This window comes from Artemia sp. Qi Xiang Cuo, chromosome 9 (genome assembly GCF_049724085.1).
Source record: "Artemia sp. Qi Xiang Cuo chromosome 9, ASM4972408v1, whole genome shotgun sequence".
In the NCBI taxonomy this organism is placed as follows: domain Eukaryota; kingdom Metazoa; phylum Arthropoda; class Branchiopoda; order Anostraca; family Artemiidae; genus Artemia; species Artemia sp. Qi Xiang Cuo.
In genome coordinates, this window is record NC_142802.1 from 54,625,131 (window position 1) to 54,638,806 (window position 13,676).

General features: G+C 36.2%; 1 protein-coding gene across 1 annotated transcript in view; it reads left to right on the forward strand.

Annotated features, from left to right (window-relative positions):
* Window positions 1–5,184: 5,184 nt before the first annotated feature.
* Window positions 5,185–13,676, forward strand: part of Atu (Another transcription unit) — a 75,732-nt gene continuing 67,240 nt past the window's right edge. Inside the window, exon 1 of the mRNA XM_089094721.1 lies at window positions 5,185–5,289. Coding sequence (XP_088950847.1) covers window positions 5,286–5,289 — 4 coding nt within the window. The 5' untranslated portion in view covers window positions 5,185–5,285. The remainder of the gene's footprint in view (window positions 5,290–13,676) is intronic.

A 13,676-nucleotide genomic window follows, 5' to 3' on the forward strand; every position in this document is an offset into this window, starting at 1 on the left:
TTGATAAAGAGTCGGAATAGATGATAATATTATTCGAATTTGCAATCAAAGGTTGGTTTTGCTTAAGGTGTTCTAATGCCATGATTATGGCATTTAACTCAGCAGACATTATAGATAAATTATTAAACAATCTCTCTCCCATTGCAATTTTCAGGTGAGGAAGGAAAACACCACTTGCAACCTTTTCATTCATTTTTGACCCATCAATAAATATTTGGAAGTGATTTTTATAAGTAATTGTATTAAGTTCTGCAATTTTTTTCTGGACAAAAGCAATGGGGGTTAAATCTTTATTCCAATTTGAAAATTCAGTATTTATTATGGGAAATGACCAATTCCATGGAGGGGATTGGGGGAAAGTAGGTGCAATAGACTTTGCTGGTACAGGGAACTTCTTTTGAGTATTGGCATACTCATTTGCAATACCTCTATACATGGCTGGATTTCTTGACCTATTATATAACGTGAGTGAGCTATTTGATTCAATTTTTTTGTAAGATGTTTTGTCAAGAGAAAGCTACGTCTCTCCCTTATTGTTGTTAATCCACTCTACATAAGCAAAAACTTGGTGCTTGTGGGTTTCCTAAGACCAAATATGAGACGTATTATATCATTTTGTGTTGTTTCAATTTTTTGCATCTGGGTCTTTGCACATACACCATAGACGATGAGCCCATAGTCAATATGGGGTCTTATATGTGATTTATAAAAGTGGAGTAAGGTTTTCTCCTTACAACCCCAGGGTGTGGGAAGAAGTCTTTTTAGTATATTTGCTTTTCTATAGCATTTTTTTATTGTGTTTGAAATGTGGAGGTGGAAATTAAGTTTTTGGTCAAGCATGAGACCTAGATAATAAATATTATTATCTTCTGGAATAGTTGTTTTATTTAGAGTTAGTTTTGAATTAACATGGTTTGCTTCCGGTGAAATTGGATTATTTTTGACTTGGTGGGTGCAATAGGTAAATCTGAATGTTGAAGAGAATTTTACAAACTGGAAAAGTGACTTTTGCAGATTTGACTGTGCTGTCTGAAAGGCGTTGCCAGATGACCATGGCACTAGATCATCAGCATATTGTAGATTCGTGTGGGGTAGGTTCATGTCCCAGAGATATAGGGCAAATAGGAGGCAACTGAGGACTGCTCCCTGAGGTAGGCCTTTGGATATTGTCTTTTGGGGTGAAGAGGCTGAACCAACACAAACAATGAAACTTCGCACTTCTATGAAGGATTTAATAAAAGATACTAGCTTAGGGGCTACTAGCTTAGGGGGTACTCAAAATCTAGGAAAGCTGCCACTAGGATATTATTTTTTGAGAAAGATTCATTTATTGCATTTGTTAGCAAAATGAAAGCATCTGTTGAGGAGTGGCATTTCCTGAATCCAGTTTGAGCGTGTGGGATCATATTATTTTTTTTCAACAATCCAGAGGAGTCTCTGATAAATCATTTTCTCCATTATTTTCCCCATCACAGGTGTAATCATTATGGGCCTATAAGACTCAGGGTTATCTTTGGGTTTATTTTTCTTTAGGATTGGTAGGAGGGACGAACATTTCCATATATTGGGGAACCTAGAAGATGCCCAAGCGTGATTATAACAAATTGGAAGTTCTAGTTTATAGGAAGGTGTGAGATTCTTTATCCATGTAGGGTGTATATTGTCATAGCTGCCGCTAGTTTTGGTCCTAATATGATGTATTGCATTATTCAATTCCTGGATTGAAAATGGGTTAGTTATGTACTTGGATCCTGGGCGTGGTTGGTAACTTGGGTTCATAGGAATTGTGGACAGTTTGCTTTGATTATATGATGTTAGATTATTAACAAAAAGAGTTGCAAATAGGTTAGCCTTTTCATTATCATTGTCATAATGTGTATTATTATGTATGAGCTCATACAGGAGTGGGTTGGAGGAAGTCTTTTTCCGACAAATGTGGTTTATGACTTTATGTATAATTGACTCATGAGTTTCTCTGGAGAGATTATTTGCAAAATTATACCAGTATTTATATTTAGCATCTATTATAGTCCTTTTTAGATTAGATTCTGCTTGTAATTTTTTAATATATGTAGTAGGTGATGGTTTTTTTAATGAATTCTGTCCTAGCTGCCTTTTTTATACTCCATTTATTTAGGCTTTCATTTGTCCACCATGCTTTAGAGATTTTTTAGGGAATATTTTCTTAGGTGCTGTCCTGGAGATAGCATGATTAGCTGCATTTATTAGTAAAGATGTCAAGGCTTCAGCTTGTGTGTCAACTGTTGTGTTAAAAATGCATGAACTTTGGGTGAAACTTGTAATTTCATCATTTAGCTTATTTTGGAACATAGACCAATTTGCTTTAGTGTTAATATATTTGGAGGTATGAGATTAAGTTTCAGCAGGTTCATTTAGGGAGCAAACTATAGCAAAGTGGTCTGTACATAGACTATCAATTTTATTTATGTAAATTTTGTTCATAAAATTTAATGACACAATTTGTAGGTCAATTGTGGAGAATTTGCCACTTTTGAGGTTGAAATATGTATTCAGGTTTGGAGGGGTAGGAACAGCTAATTCATTATTATTTGAAGTCATATGCTCAATAAATTTACCAGCTTTATTTGCTGGTTTATTCCCCCACAAAAGGCTGTGGGCATTGAAATCACCACAAATAATGATTTTATTTAACATATTACAATTAGTTATATAATTAAAGCAATCCTTGGCATCTGTAGTTTGACCAATAGGGTTATAAAAGCTTATTATGTAGGTTTTTAAATTATTCAGCCAAACACTGATACCAATTACATCAACATCATTTTCAAAATCAGGAAAATTGATGCCACAAAATTTTATATTATTATTGACTAATAAAGCTACCCCACCTCCTTGTCTCTCTGAAGATCTATCTTTTCTTAGGATAGTATATCCCAGAGACGTAACTTGTTGATTTTGGGTTAAATGAGTTTCCTGGAGGCAAGCAATATTAATCGAATTATTATTCATAAATGATATTAGTTCATTTAGCTTATTTTCTGTGAGTGATCTTACATTCCATTGGAGTATTGATAAATGTTGTGTTGTTGATTTATTCTTCATATCACTGTGTATCAATGTTCAGCTATGTTCAAAAGTAAAGCAAGATCTTTTTTTTGCTTGAATGAGCATACCATCTGGGATGTACATTTTTGCCAATTCTGCAATAATTTTTGTTTTCTGTAGTTGATGTATGTTCATGGCCTGAACTGCATTACAGTTTAGAATGAATAAGCATATATTTGGGGATTGCATTTTTGGTTGTGCATCCTGTTTGTTGGTTAAGGGATTGATTCCTGGTAGTGTTTCTGGTTTGTTTCTTCTTGGGAGGGAGGGCCAGGCTGACCTCATCTCACCGGACAAGAAGGCTTGTTGGATTGGTGATTCCTTCTGATAGGGATTTGAGCTAGGGGGCTTAGAAGATGGTGTTTTATATGGGGTGCTTGATGCATTGGGTGCATTTGACTTGGGGGTTTTGGTTGGTTTCATTACAGGCTTTATTTGGTATCGTTGGGCACCATTTGCTTCTATTGCTGCTAAGGGGTATGGGATGGCCTATTCTGTTGATATTTGGAGTGTTAAATCTCTTTTCTTGTAGGCAGGGCATAATGATTTTTTTGTAGATTCATGTGGACCTTTTCAATTGATGCATATAGGCTGAGTGTTGTTGCAAGTTGTCAGCTCTTTAGGATTGAAAACTTTACAATTACTACACTCTCGGAGAATTTCATTACATTTGTTTGTTGTGTGTCCCAGTTTGAAATACTTCTGACACTGGATAGGCTTAGGTTTGTAGTCCTTGTGTAGTTTAATTTCCCTAAATAAAAAGAATTTTACTGGGATATCAATTTTATCCTTCAGTGTGAATAAAAAGGATCTACTAGTTTTTAGGCCATTGGAGTTATGTTTTCCAAGTTGAATGACATCTCCAGCTGGGGTTGTGTTTCCAGCCCTATCTGAGAGCCCTTCTTTTAACTCCTGAGTAGATATCTCTGAGGGAACATTATAAACTGCTATTTTTGTTGGTGATTGTTTTGGGTTCCGATTAGATGCAATAATTGGGGTATTCAGAAGGGATATTAGGTTAATTATTGTACCTGCTGATTTCTGATCTTCTACAGCTATTAGTAGAGATCCATCACGGTTAATATAAAGAGAGAACATTGATTTTATCAATTTAAAAATTGCAACTCTTATTGCAGTGATCATTTGTATTTCAAAGGTGGTAGTGGAATTAATTTTAAGGTACATTCCTAAGTTTTTGGAGGGAGGATCTTGGGCAGGGAGAGGGGAAATGCTTTTAATTGTGGAGATTTTTTTTCTGATTTTAGAGCTTCTAGAGAGGACCTCTTGAAACCCAAATCATTATCATCATTTATGGTTACATTCGCCCCTACACTTATCATTGTCCTATTCTTCAAACTGGAGCTATCATAAGAACTTTCAGATAATATGCTTGACCATCCAGGTTGGATATCTTTCACTATGGCAGTTTCACTTGACTTTTATTTTGGATCTGGGGGAACTTTTTTTTTGAGGACTTCTAAACATTGCATATTTAAAAAACCTTTAAACACAAATATAAAACTAAAAAAAAAGAAGGGGAAAAAAGAATGATATCAAACCTTCTGCATTATACTATGGGGAGGAAACCCCACAGTATAGCCCTGAAGATGAGTTGAGCAGGATTGGTTTGGTACGACTGCTGATTAGAAGCGATAATATACACAAGAAAATATACTTTAATTTTCTTATAAGGTTGCTGTTGCTTGAATAGTTGTTTAAGGCTTGTAATAGTTGTTTAAGGAGTTAACAATGATCCAGCACTATTCATTATTTAGTTTTTTCCTTAATATTTGAAAAGAATTTTTAGTTTCAAGAAAAATTTCTTCTTCTCCTTTCTATGAACCGATATACATGGCGAGCCCAAGATGACAGTATTTATTTTTAAGAAACAGATTAGCCAGGATGATGGTTGAAGCCCGGAGGTCGATATCGATAACCAAAAAATATACAAAAAAACAAAAAAACACGGCGGCGTATTAGTGACGCCGCCGCCGTTTCTTTTTCGGCGGCGCGCCGCCGACTTTTCGGCGCGGCTTCGGGGTCTACTTTCAGTACGGTACTAAATTGCATTCTCAGTTTAGCCAAAATCTGCTTCAACGAAAACAGAAAACGATGTCGGTACCGCAGAAATTTTAAAATAAAAGTTTGCAGTGCATTTCCAAATAATAGAGTGGTCAACTTTAAATACTTGTTATATCATGAGTAAGTAGGAAACTGCACATCTATGTCATGAAGTATCTAATCTCGGCAAGGTATCCGGTAAAATTCCACTTTTGGCCATCTTGGAAAGGGGTTAGGTCAGGAAATTGAAACCTTTAGGGATGGGTCTACAGGCTAAAGTATGTCCCAGGAAGGTATTTTGAAGTACATATCTCCACTTCTTCTCCCTCTAGAGGAATGTGGAATTTTATTTCTCATGTAAATGGGAGGTAAGTTTAAACTTTACCCCCACCCCCTAATGTGCAAAAATATACCCTGAATTAGTATATAGGGGGGGGAGATAAAATTCATTTCCAACAAAATGGTAATTATATTTGGAAAGAGCATAAAAAAAGGAATCGAGTGGTATATTCACTTTATTCATAAGTCAATAATATGATTTGGTAAAAAATTACCCTGAAACCTTATAAATTGGGATTTAGCAAAGTTGTGAAGCTGAAAATAATTTTGTTGTACTTAATTTAAGCAGAAGATCTATTTTTCAAGGTTTCACTTTGATAACAGACTGATTTTTAAAGGTCAGGTCAGGACCCTCTAGAGAGAGGAGTATAGGTAGGCTACTTCAAAGTACTTTCCTAGGACATACTTTGGTCAATATATATAAAATCACATTACTGAATTTAAAATAAAGTAAATACACCATTTGATGCCTTTTTTTATGCTGATTACAAATATAATAAGCATTTCTATCGGACATGAATTCAAGCCCCCCCCCCTTATATAGGCTATACCTAACCTAACCCAGAATTGGTCGAGATAGGGGGGGGCTGAAATTCATTTCTGATAGAAATGCTTATTATATTTGTAATAAGCATAAAAAAAGGCGTCAAGTGGTGTATTCACTTTATTCCTAACTCAATAATATGATTTCGTATATATTGACCCATACTTTAGCCTGTAGAACCAACCCTGAAAGTCTCATTTTCCTAATATAACCCTTTTCCAAGAAAGCCAAAAGTAGCTAAAGTAGAATTTTACTGACTAGACAATAATTTTATTAGCCTAACTGTTGGTTTTGTAGCTTATGTATGTTTACTTTAATTTAAGTGTCATTTGCTAATTATTTTGGATAGGCCTATTAAGATTCTTCCTTCACGTTTGGATACTCTCCATCATGACACATTCTGATGTCATAATAATAATTATTATTATTATTTATTTATTGCTCGTCAAAAAAAGGTACAAAAGGTACAGTAGATGGAGTAATCACTAAAGAAAACAAAAAAGAAGAAAAAGAAGGACACAAACACACATTGAAAATTCAAACACATGACAAAAGAAAACTCTTCATTACATTAATACAAACAGTGACTATATGCATTACATTAATATAAAAAAACTATTGTGAACAAATTGCTAGAATATAACGGTTGAAATGTAGATTGCTTTTTACGATTACAGCGTAAGAAATGCTAATTTTACACTCAACATGAGAAATCAGCAAATGACATGTGTGGCCTATAGATGTGCCAATTGGGAGGCCCAGGTATGTAATATGTTCTGAGGGTTTAACAAGAGAACCGTCCGTATTTATAAGAGAAGTAGAGGGATTTTGCCAATTGAAAAGGATTACTTCAGATTTCTCAGGATTAAAAGACAGACTAATTTTTGAATGTTCATCTTTGAGGATTTTGAAATTCTGCTCAATGTGCTGGATCGTGTGGCTGAGATTCAGGATGTCATCAGCATAACAAATAAGAGACATATCAATTCTCCCAAGAATTCATGAAGGGAGACACTTTGCCTGCGTTTCAAGGCCACTATTATTGAACAGGGTTGGGGAAGTGATAGCTCACTGTCTAGTCCCTTTCTTAATGAGGATGGGGTGCTGAAGATTCACAAGCATATTCGAGGGAATCAAAGAGTTTGGCCTCACACAAGAATTAATGCAATTATATAGGGAAGGATGAAGAGCCAACTGCAGGGAAAAACGGGATGGTAGTTTTAAACCCACTTTTAGATTCCTATATAAATCCCTGAGAACACAGACAACTGATGGGTTTACGCCTTGCCTTGCCATATGAAGAAGCATGGACAAATGAATTAAGGAATCGAACGCACATCTAACGTCATGTCCAGCGAGGATCATACTTTCTCACGAAGATCCAGCGTCGGCAAGGGCAGTAAAAACTGCTGTAAGAGCATGAGAACAGCCAAGATTAGCCTGAAAACCGAACTGATATGGGGGAATGTAACATTTCTGTCTTAACTCATCAAGAAAAAGAAGCTCGAAAAGTTTGCATGTCGTAGTAGATGCAGTGATGGGACGGAAAGAGGAGCATTGCAGCTCAGATTTCCCTTTTTTGGGAATTGGAGTCAGATCACCAATGCAGAACAAGGATGGAACAATACCTGTAACAAATATCATTTGCATGAGAAGGCTGAGGTGACGCACCAATAGATAACTTCCATTAATGATGTGTAGAGTGCTCACCTTATCTATCCCACAAGACACTTTCTTTTTAAGTTGGGAAATGGCTTTTATAACAGTGTCACAAGTAACAACAAAATCAAGGTCAGGAGATTCATCAATGAATTTGCAGAGCTCGTCACAAAATTGTGACTCTAAAACAGGATCAGGCTCAGAAAATTCATTTGAAAAATGGGATATCCACTTGGACAAAAGAATGTCATTCGGGTCTGGCAAATTGGAGGAGATAGTATAAGGTAATAGCTTCCACAGAAGATCAGGTGAATTCCTGACCTTCTCAGAATAAAGTGTCTGCATTTTAGATTGATGAAGGGTAAGTTCCTTAGCACAATATTTTTTTGACACTTTTCTCAGTTCATTGACTATTCCTTGACGGGGCATAGGCAATCTCTCCATAATTTGTACCAAAATTTAGCACGGTCACAAGCTTCAGACAGCACTAGATTTCCTGACCACCCGGGAACTTGGGTACCAACACGTATTTTTTTAAGAGGAACTGCCCTTTTTTCAGCACACAAAAGTGCATGGCAGATTTCTGCAGAGTAGATATCAAGAGTTAATCTAACCTCATTTATGTCTTTATTAGAAGACTTTTGCAGAAGATGAAATGGAACCCGGATCTTGTTTAGGATGCTATCTGAAATTTCAATGTACTGAGATGTGTCAATTTTATTCCAATCGCGAGAAGTATACCACTTGTGCCGGTGAACAGTATAAGCCTGTAACACTGGAATCTGAGAAGCTTCTCGTTTGAAACTAGAAGCAATAGGAAGATGGTCTGAAACTTGAAATTTGGAAACTACCTCAACACAAGGTATATCAAGGTTATATGACACAACATGGTCAAGATTAGATGTGCAAGGCAAGAGGAAGAATGAATGTAAGTAAACTGAGCAGATTTCTGTTGAACTTTAAAATCATCACCAAATATTCCTAATAGTAAAGAAGTACGGATAGAAGCTGAAGACAACCCGCAATTTAAATCACAATTTAAATCACCTATGATCAAACACGGGATTTTCAGTTTAAGGACATCACAAAGACAAGAGCTAAGTTTACTAACTGCTAAAGCAAAATCTCTCTCCGAATCTTCATCTTTGTAATCTGTGGGTAAATACACATTTATTATTGTGCACTCAACTACTCTAACAGCTAAAAAACTATCACAAGAAAAGAAAACACTAGAATTAAGATTCGATGCTACATAAGTAGCAATACCACTGGAAGCTCTGCCTTTAGAAGCACTACGTTTAGCTGGAACCAAGAAAGTTTTGAAAGTGGCACTAATGTCAAGTAAACTAAGGCTGTGGTTGGCCAGGAAATGTTCCTGCAAACAAAGAATATCATGATTATGAAGTATATTTTCAAGAATAGGTCTTTTTTTTATAAGACCACCATTAATATTCTAAGAGAGAAAACGAATATCCATTTATCTACTTAGCTGCCCGTTTATTGGTTTGAGCATTGCCTGGGCATTTGATACTGTAACAGGTGTGATTAAACTCTTTACATGTAATGCAGAACATGTTCCGAACACATGGATTATCCCTGGTGGAAGAGTGCTCCAAGGAACCACAGCAAGAGCACAGTTCTGCGTTCTTACAATCAGCAGCAAAATGTCCTTGCTGATGGCATCTGAAACACCATCTAGGTATGAATATGAAATTCTGGACAGTTAACTTTTCATAACCCACCTTCACAGAATTTTTCAGAAAAGAATCGAGATCACTCTGTTGTTCAAAATAAATCTTGTAGACACGTGACTTGCCACACTGCAAATCTTTGTCTATATTCATAGTGGATATTAGGCTTCCCTATTGTTAGCTTATGACTTTTGTCTATATTGATTTCCATCAGCCAGTTGGACATCCAACTATTGAGCTTGTCAAGGTCCTCTTGTAGAGATTGTGCATTGGCAGCTGTTTTGATTACTTTATACAGCTTGGCATTGTCTGCATACAGTAGAATCTCTGAGTTGATTCCTTCTACTAGATCATTGAGCTACAGGTTATATAAGAGAGGGCCAAGGACCAAGCCCTTGAGAACACTGCTGATTACCTCTACTTCAAGTGTGCTCAAAACTCCATCTATTGATGCTGTTTGAGGCCTTCCAATAAGAAACTGTTTGATCAAATCAACTGTGGTTCCCAGACCAAGGTTGCAGAGTTTGTATAAGAGGTGACATTGAGGTACTTTTTCAAAGGCCTTTTTAACGTCTATGTAAATTACATCAAATTAATCACCCTCATCTGTATGTATTTTCTAGTTTTCCACTGCCAGAGGAAGCTGTGACTCTGCAGACCTTCTCTTCAAGAACCCAGATTGCTTGCTAGTGATTATCTTTCCTTTGCTCATGTGCTCAAGGATGTGGTCAGATATGATAGATTCCAGTATTTTGCAGGTTACACTGATTGGGCGGTAATTTAGAGGATCTTGGCAGTTTCCCTTTTTGTGCAATGGTATCACCATTGCCTTTTTCCAGATACTAGGGAGTTCATTTGACTGTAAGGATTTTTGAAAAGTCATCAATAGGGGCTCTGCAATTAGGATGAAGTCTGTCTGGACCTGGCAATTTGCTTATCCTTAGCTCTTTGAGTTTCTTTAGGACCACCTGTGGGTCTATCTTGACCCTGGGTGTTTGGTCAGAGACTATGGTTTGCAGGGTTGGTAGTAATGACTGAATAGGTTCCTGGGTGAGGACAGTAGTGAAATATATGTTTAGTAAATCTGCTTTTTCTGCAGATCTTTCAACCAGGAGTCCAGTTGTAGGGTTTTTTAAGCTTGGAATATCTGACTTTGCAATGCATTTAGAATTTATGTGGTTCCAAAACATTCTGGGGTGGTCTTGATAGATTCTGCAAGGTTTTGCTCTTGCATGCTAGCTGCTTGCCTAGTTTGTTGCCTCATTTTATTTTGTAGCCTTTAGTAGGTTCTTGCTTTGAGAGGGCTTGACTTGTCAGCTATATAATTTTTCCAACAGGCTGGCTTTTTATTGATGAGGTCCAAAACAGCATGTGGTAGGGTTGATCTTTTATATTGTTTGGCAACTGATACGTGTTTCTCCTCAGCCTGAGACATGATGGAGAGGAATTTGGAGTACATTTCCTTACAGCTTTCAGTTGAACTAAACTCTTCCCCAATCCACTGTGCTGAGGTCATTGCACATTGCAATAAAGTCTGCTCTGTTGTAATTTTTTCTTGGTGTTTTTTTGTCTTTGACATAGACATAGACAGACATAGGTTTATTAAGATCGAACAGCGTAGCCATGGCTTACATATTTAAGCTTACATAAAATAGTACTATCCAATCACCTTATAATTAAAACATTCTTGTCATCTAGTTTGAAAATTTGGCCCATCCCTATAGGAGAAATCTATATTTGCCAACTAGTTGACAAGAAATGTACCCCCAGCAAAACTTTCATTTTCCAACTAGTTGACTAATAACTTCTCCCCAGCAACACATAATTTTCCCAACTAGCTGGAAACAAACATTGCCCCAGAAAACAATTCATTTTATAACTAGTTGACTAGCAACTTCTCCCTAGCAATACTTTCTTTTTCCAACTAGCTGGAAACAAACTTACCCTATAAACACTTTTGTTAGCCATCTACTTAGCAAGTAAATTTTCCTCAGGATAATTTCTTAGCCAACAACATCAAGAGAAAACAGAAAACATGTCGTTCCTTGTTGATTGGTCCAACAAAAATTGGCAGTACATGCTTTTAACAAAAGTGCTACAGCCAAGGTAAATCAAACAAACTGAATTCAGGAGTAGATAGTCTAGAAGCCACAGAACTGAAAATCTTCTCCTTCTATAGGTGTGCTTTCCAATCTTAGGCAACAATCTCCAAGATAGTCTTACCCCAAGTTCACAGAGATGCAATTTCATGCAAAAATGTGCATTTTTGCATGACCTGCCAAGTTCCATCCATTGTCTGATGCCAATTTTTGCATTACAATGGCTATGTACATGCATTGAACTATTTCAACTCATCTGTTTAAGTGTTTTGAAGTGGTAGATGGTATTTTGACAGATGTACTGGACCAGATTGATGTTAACAATTTTGCATTTTTGCTGCATCTATTCTGCATGAGCTGATTTGCATGAGAGAAAAAAAAACAAACAGATCTTTGTGAACCAGGGTTTAGCCCAAGCACAATATTTTAGCCATCAAATCAACCAGGATATAGATTAATGAAGGGTGCTTCTATTTTTCTTGCATTTTACAGCAAGAACTTTTCATGTCTAGCCTCAAATCACAAAAATTCTCTGTAACTTTTACTTGCTTAATTTGTCTTAACTAACACTCTCCCAACATATTGACCTTTGCTGCATGGCTAAGATCCAACTTATATCAACAAAGACTATGTAAATGGGTTTACCTCTCAGTTTTCCCATAATTTTTTCTTTTTAATTGTTTTAGTAGATTTTTTGAACAAAACAAAGGGTAATTAAATTTATTGCCAGTAAATTGTCCTAAAACTGGCTTCTGTGAAGAAGATTGTCATTGAGCAGGAATACTTAGAGAAGGAGCATGTGCTGATGGAATGCAATTCTGTACAAGCAAAAATCAATGGAATGGAAATTTATGTCCCCCAAACTAAGTTTGAACTATTATGGAAGCAAAAAAGAATTCTGCACTGGTTGTCAGTCACCCTTTTTCTGATAGTCTTCCACACAAAAAGAGATACTTTACCTGTGTCTGCTTTATTTTAATTGAAGCTGTTTAATTTTGTTTTTGTAGACTTTGGTTATCAACAAAATAAATCTTATAAGATATGTAGTTAGCTGCATTTCCTGCATAAGAATGATCACATATCTCCCTGGAGCACACATATGTCAAAATTTTAGGCAAACTAATTAAACTAGGAAAAAAATTAAACTAATATATGACTGTTTCTTTCTTGGACAATATACTAAGTGCCTTAGTTACTGCTTCAAAATTAAAAAAAAGTTGTGAGGTTTTTTTGTTTCGTGTAAAAACCATAGTTTTGAGATTCAAGATTACCACACAAGACTGTATTTGAATAGCCCCTTACTCTCAGGTGCAGTTTACACTTGCGTTAGAAGTTATTAGTCAACTAGTTGGAAAATGAAAGTTTTGCTGGGGAGATGTTACTAGTCAGCTATTTGGAAAATGAAATGTTTTCTGGGGCAATTTTGTGTCCAGCTAGTTGGCAAAATTAGGTGTTGCTGGGGAGAAGTTATTAGTCAACTAGTTGAAAAATAGTTTTGTTGGGCAGAAGTTACTAGTCAACTAGTTGGAAAATGAATTGTTTTCTGTGGCAATCTTTGTTTCCAGCTAGGGTAAAATTCTACTTTTGGCTATCTTGGAAAGGGGTTAGGTTAGGAAAATGAAACTTTCAGGGATGGGTCTACAGGCTAAGGTGTGTCCCAGGAATGTATTTTGAAGTACCTATCTCCACCCCTGCTCCCTCTAGAGGGTCCTGAAATTTGCCTACATGACAGGTCTATACCTAATAAAAATTTTGACAAATCAACATTTTACCTTGTTTACCTGGTTGCCTGGTAATACGAGCTAGACTCTCAGCCGGGCATACCCATATTGTAGTTGTATTTAGTTTATAAATAAAAGAACCTGAACCTACCTTAATTTTCAGTTATCAGTTTCTTTTTCTCTGGCTTTATTTCTGAAAACTCAATTCGTGTTATTTGAGTAGAATTTTAAACCATATCAATTTTTTTTTCAAAATTTAGGAAATGTATTTGCATATCTTTAAAACCTTATAAAATGGGATTGAGCAACGTCGTGAAGCTGAAAACAGTTTTGTTGTGCTTTATTTAAGCAGAAGAACTATTTTGCAAGGTTTTACTTTTATAAGACACAGATTTTTAAAGGTCAGGGCCCTCTAGAGGGATAAGGAGTGGATATAGGTACTTCAGAATACCTTCCTCTGACATATTTTAGCCTG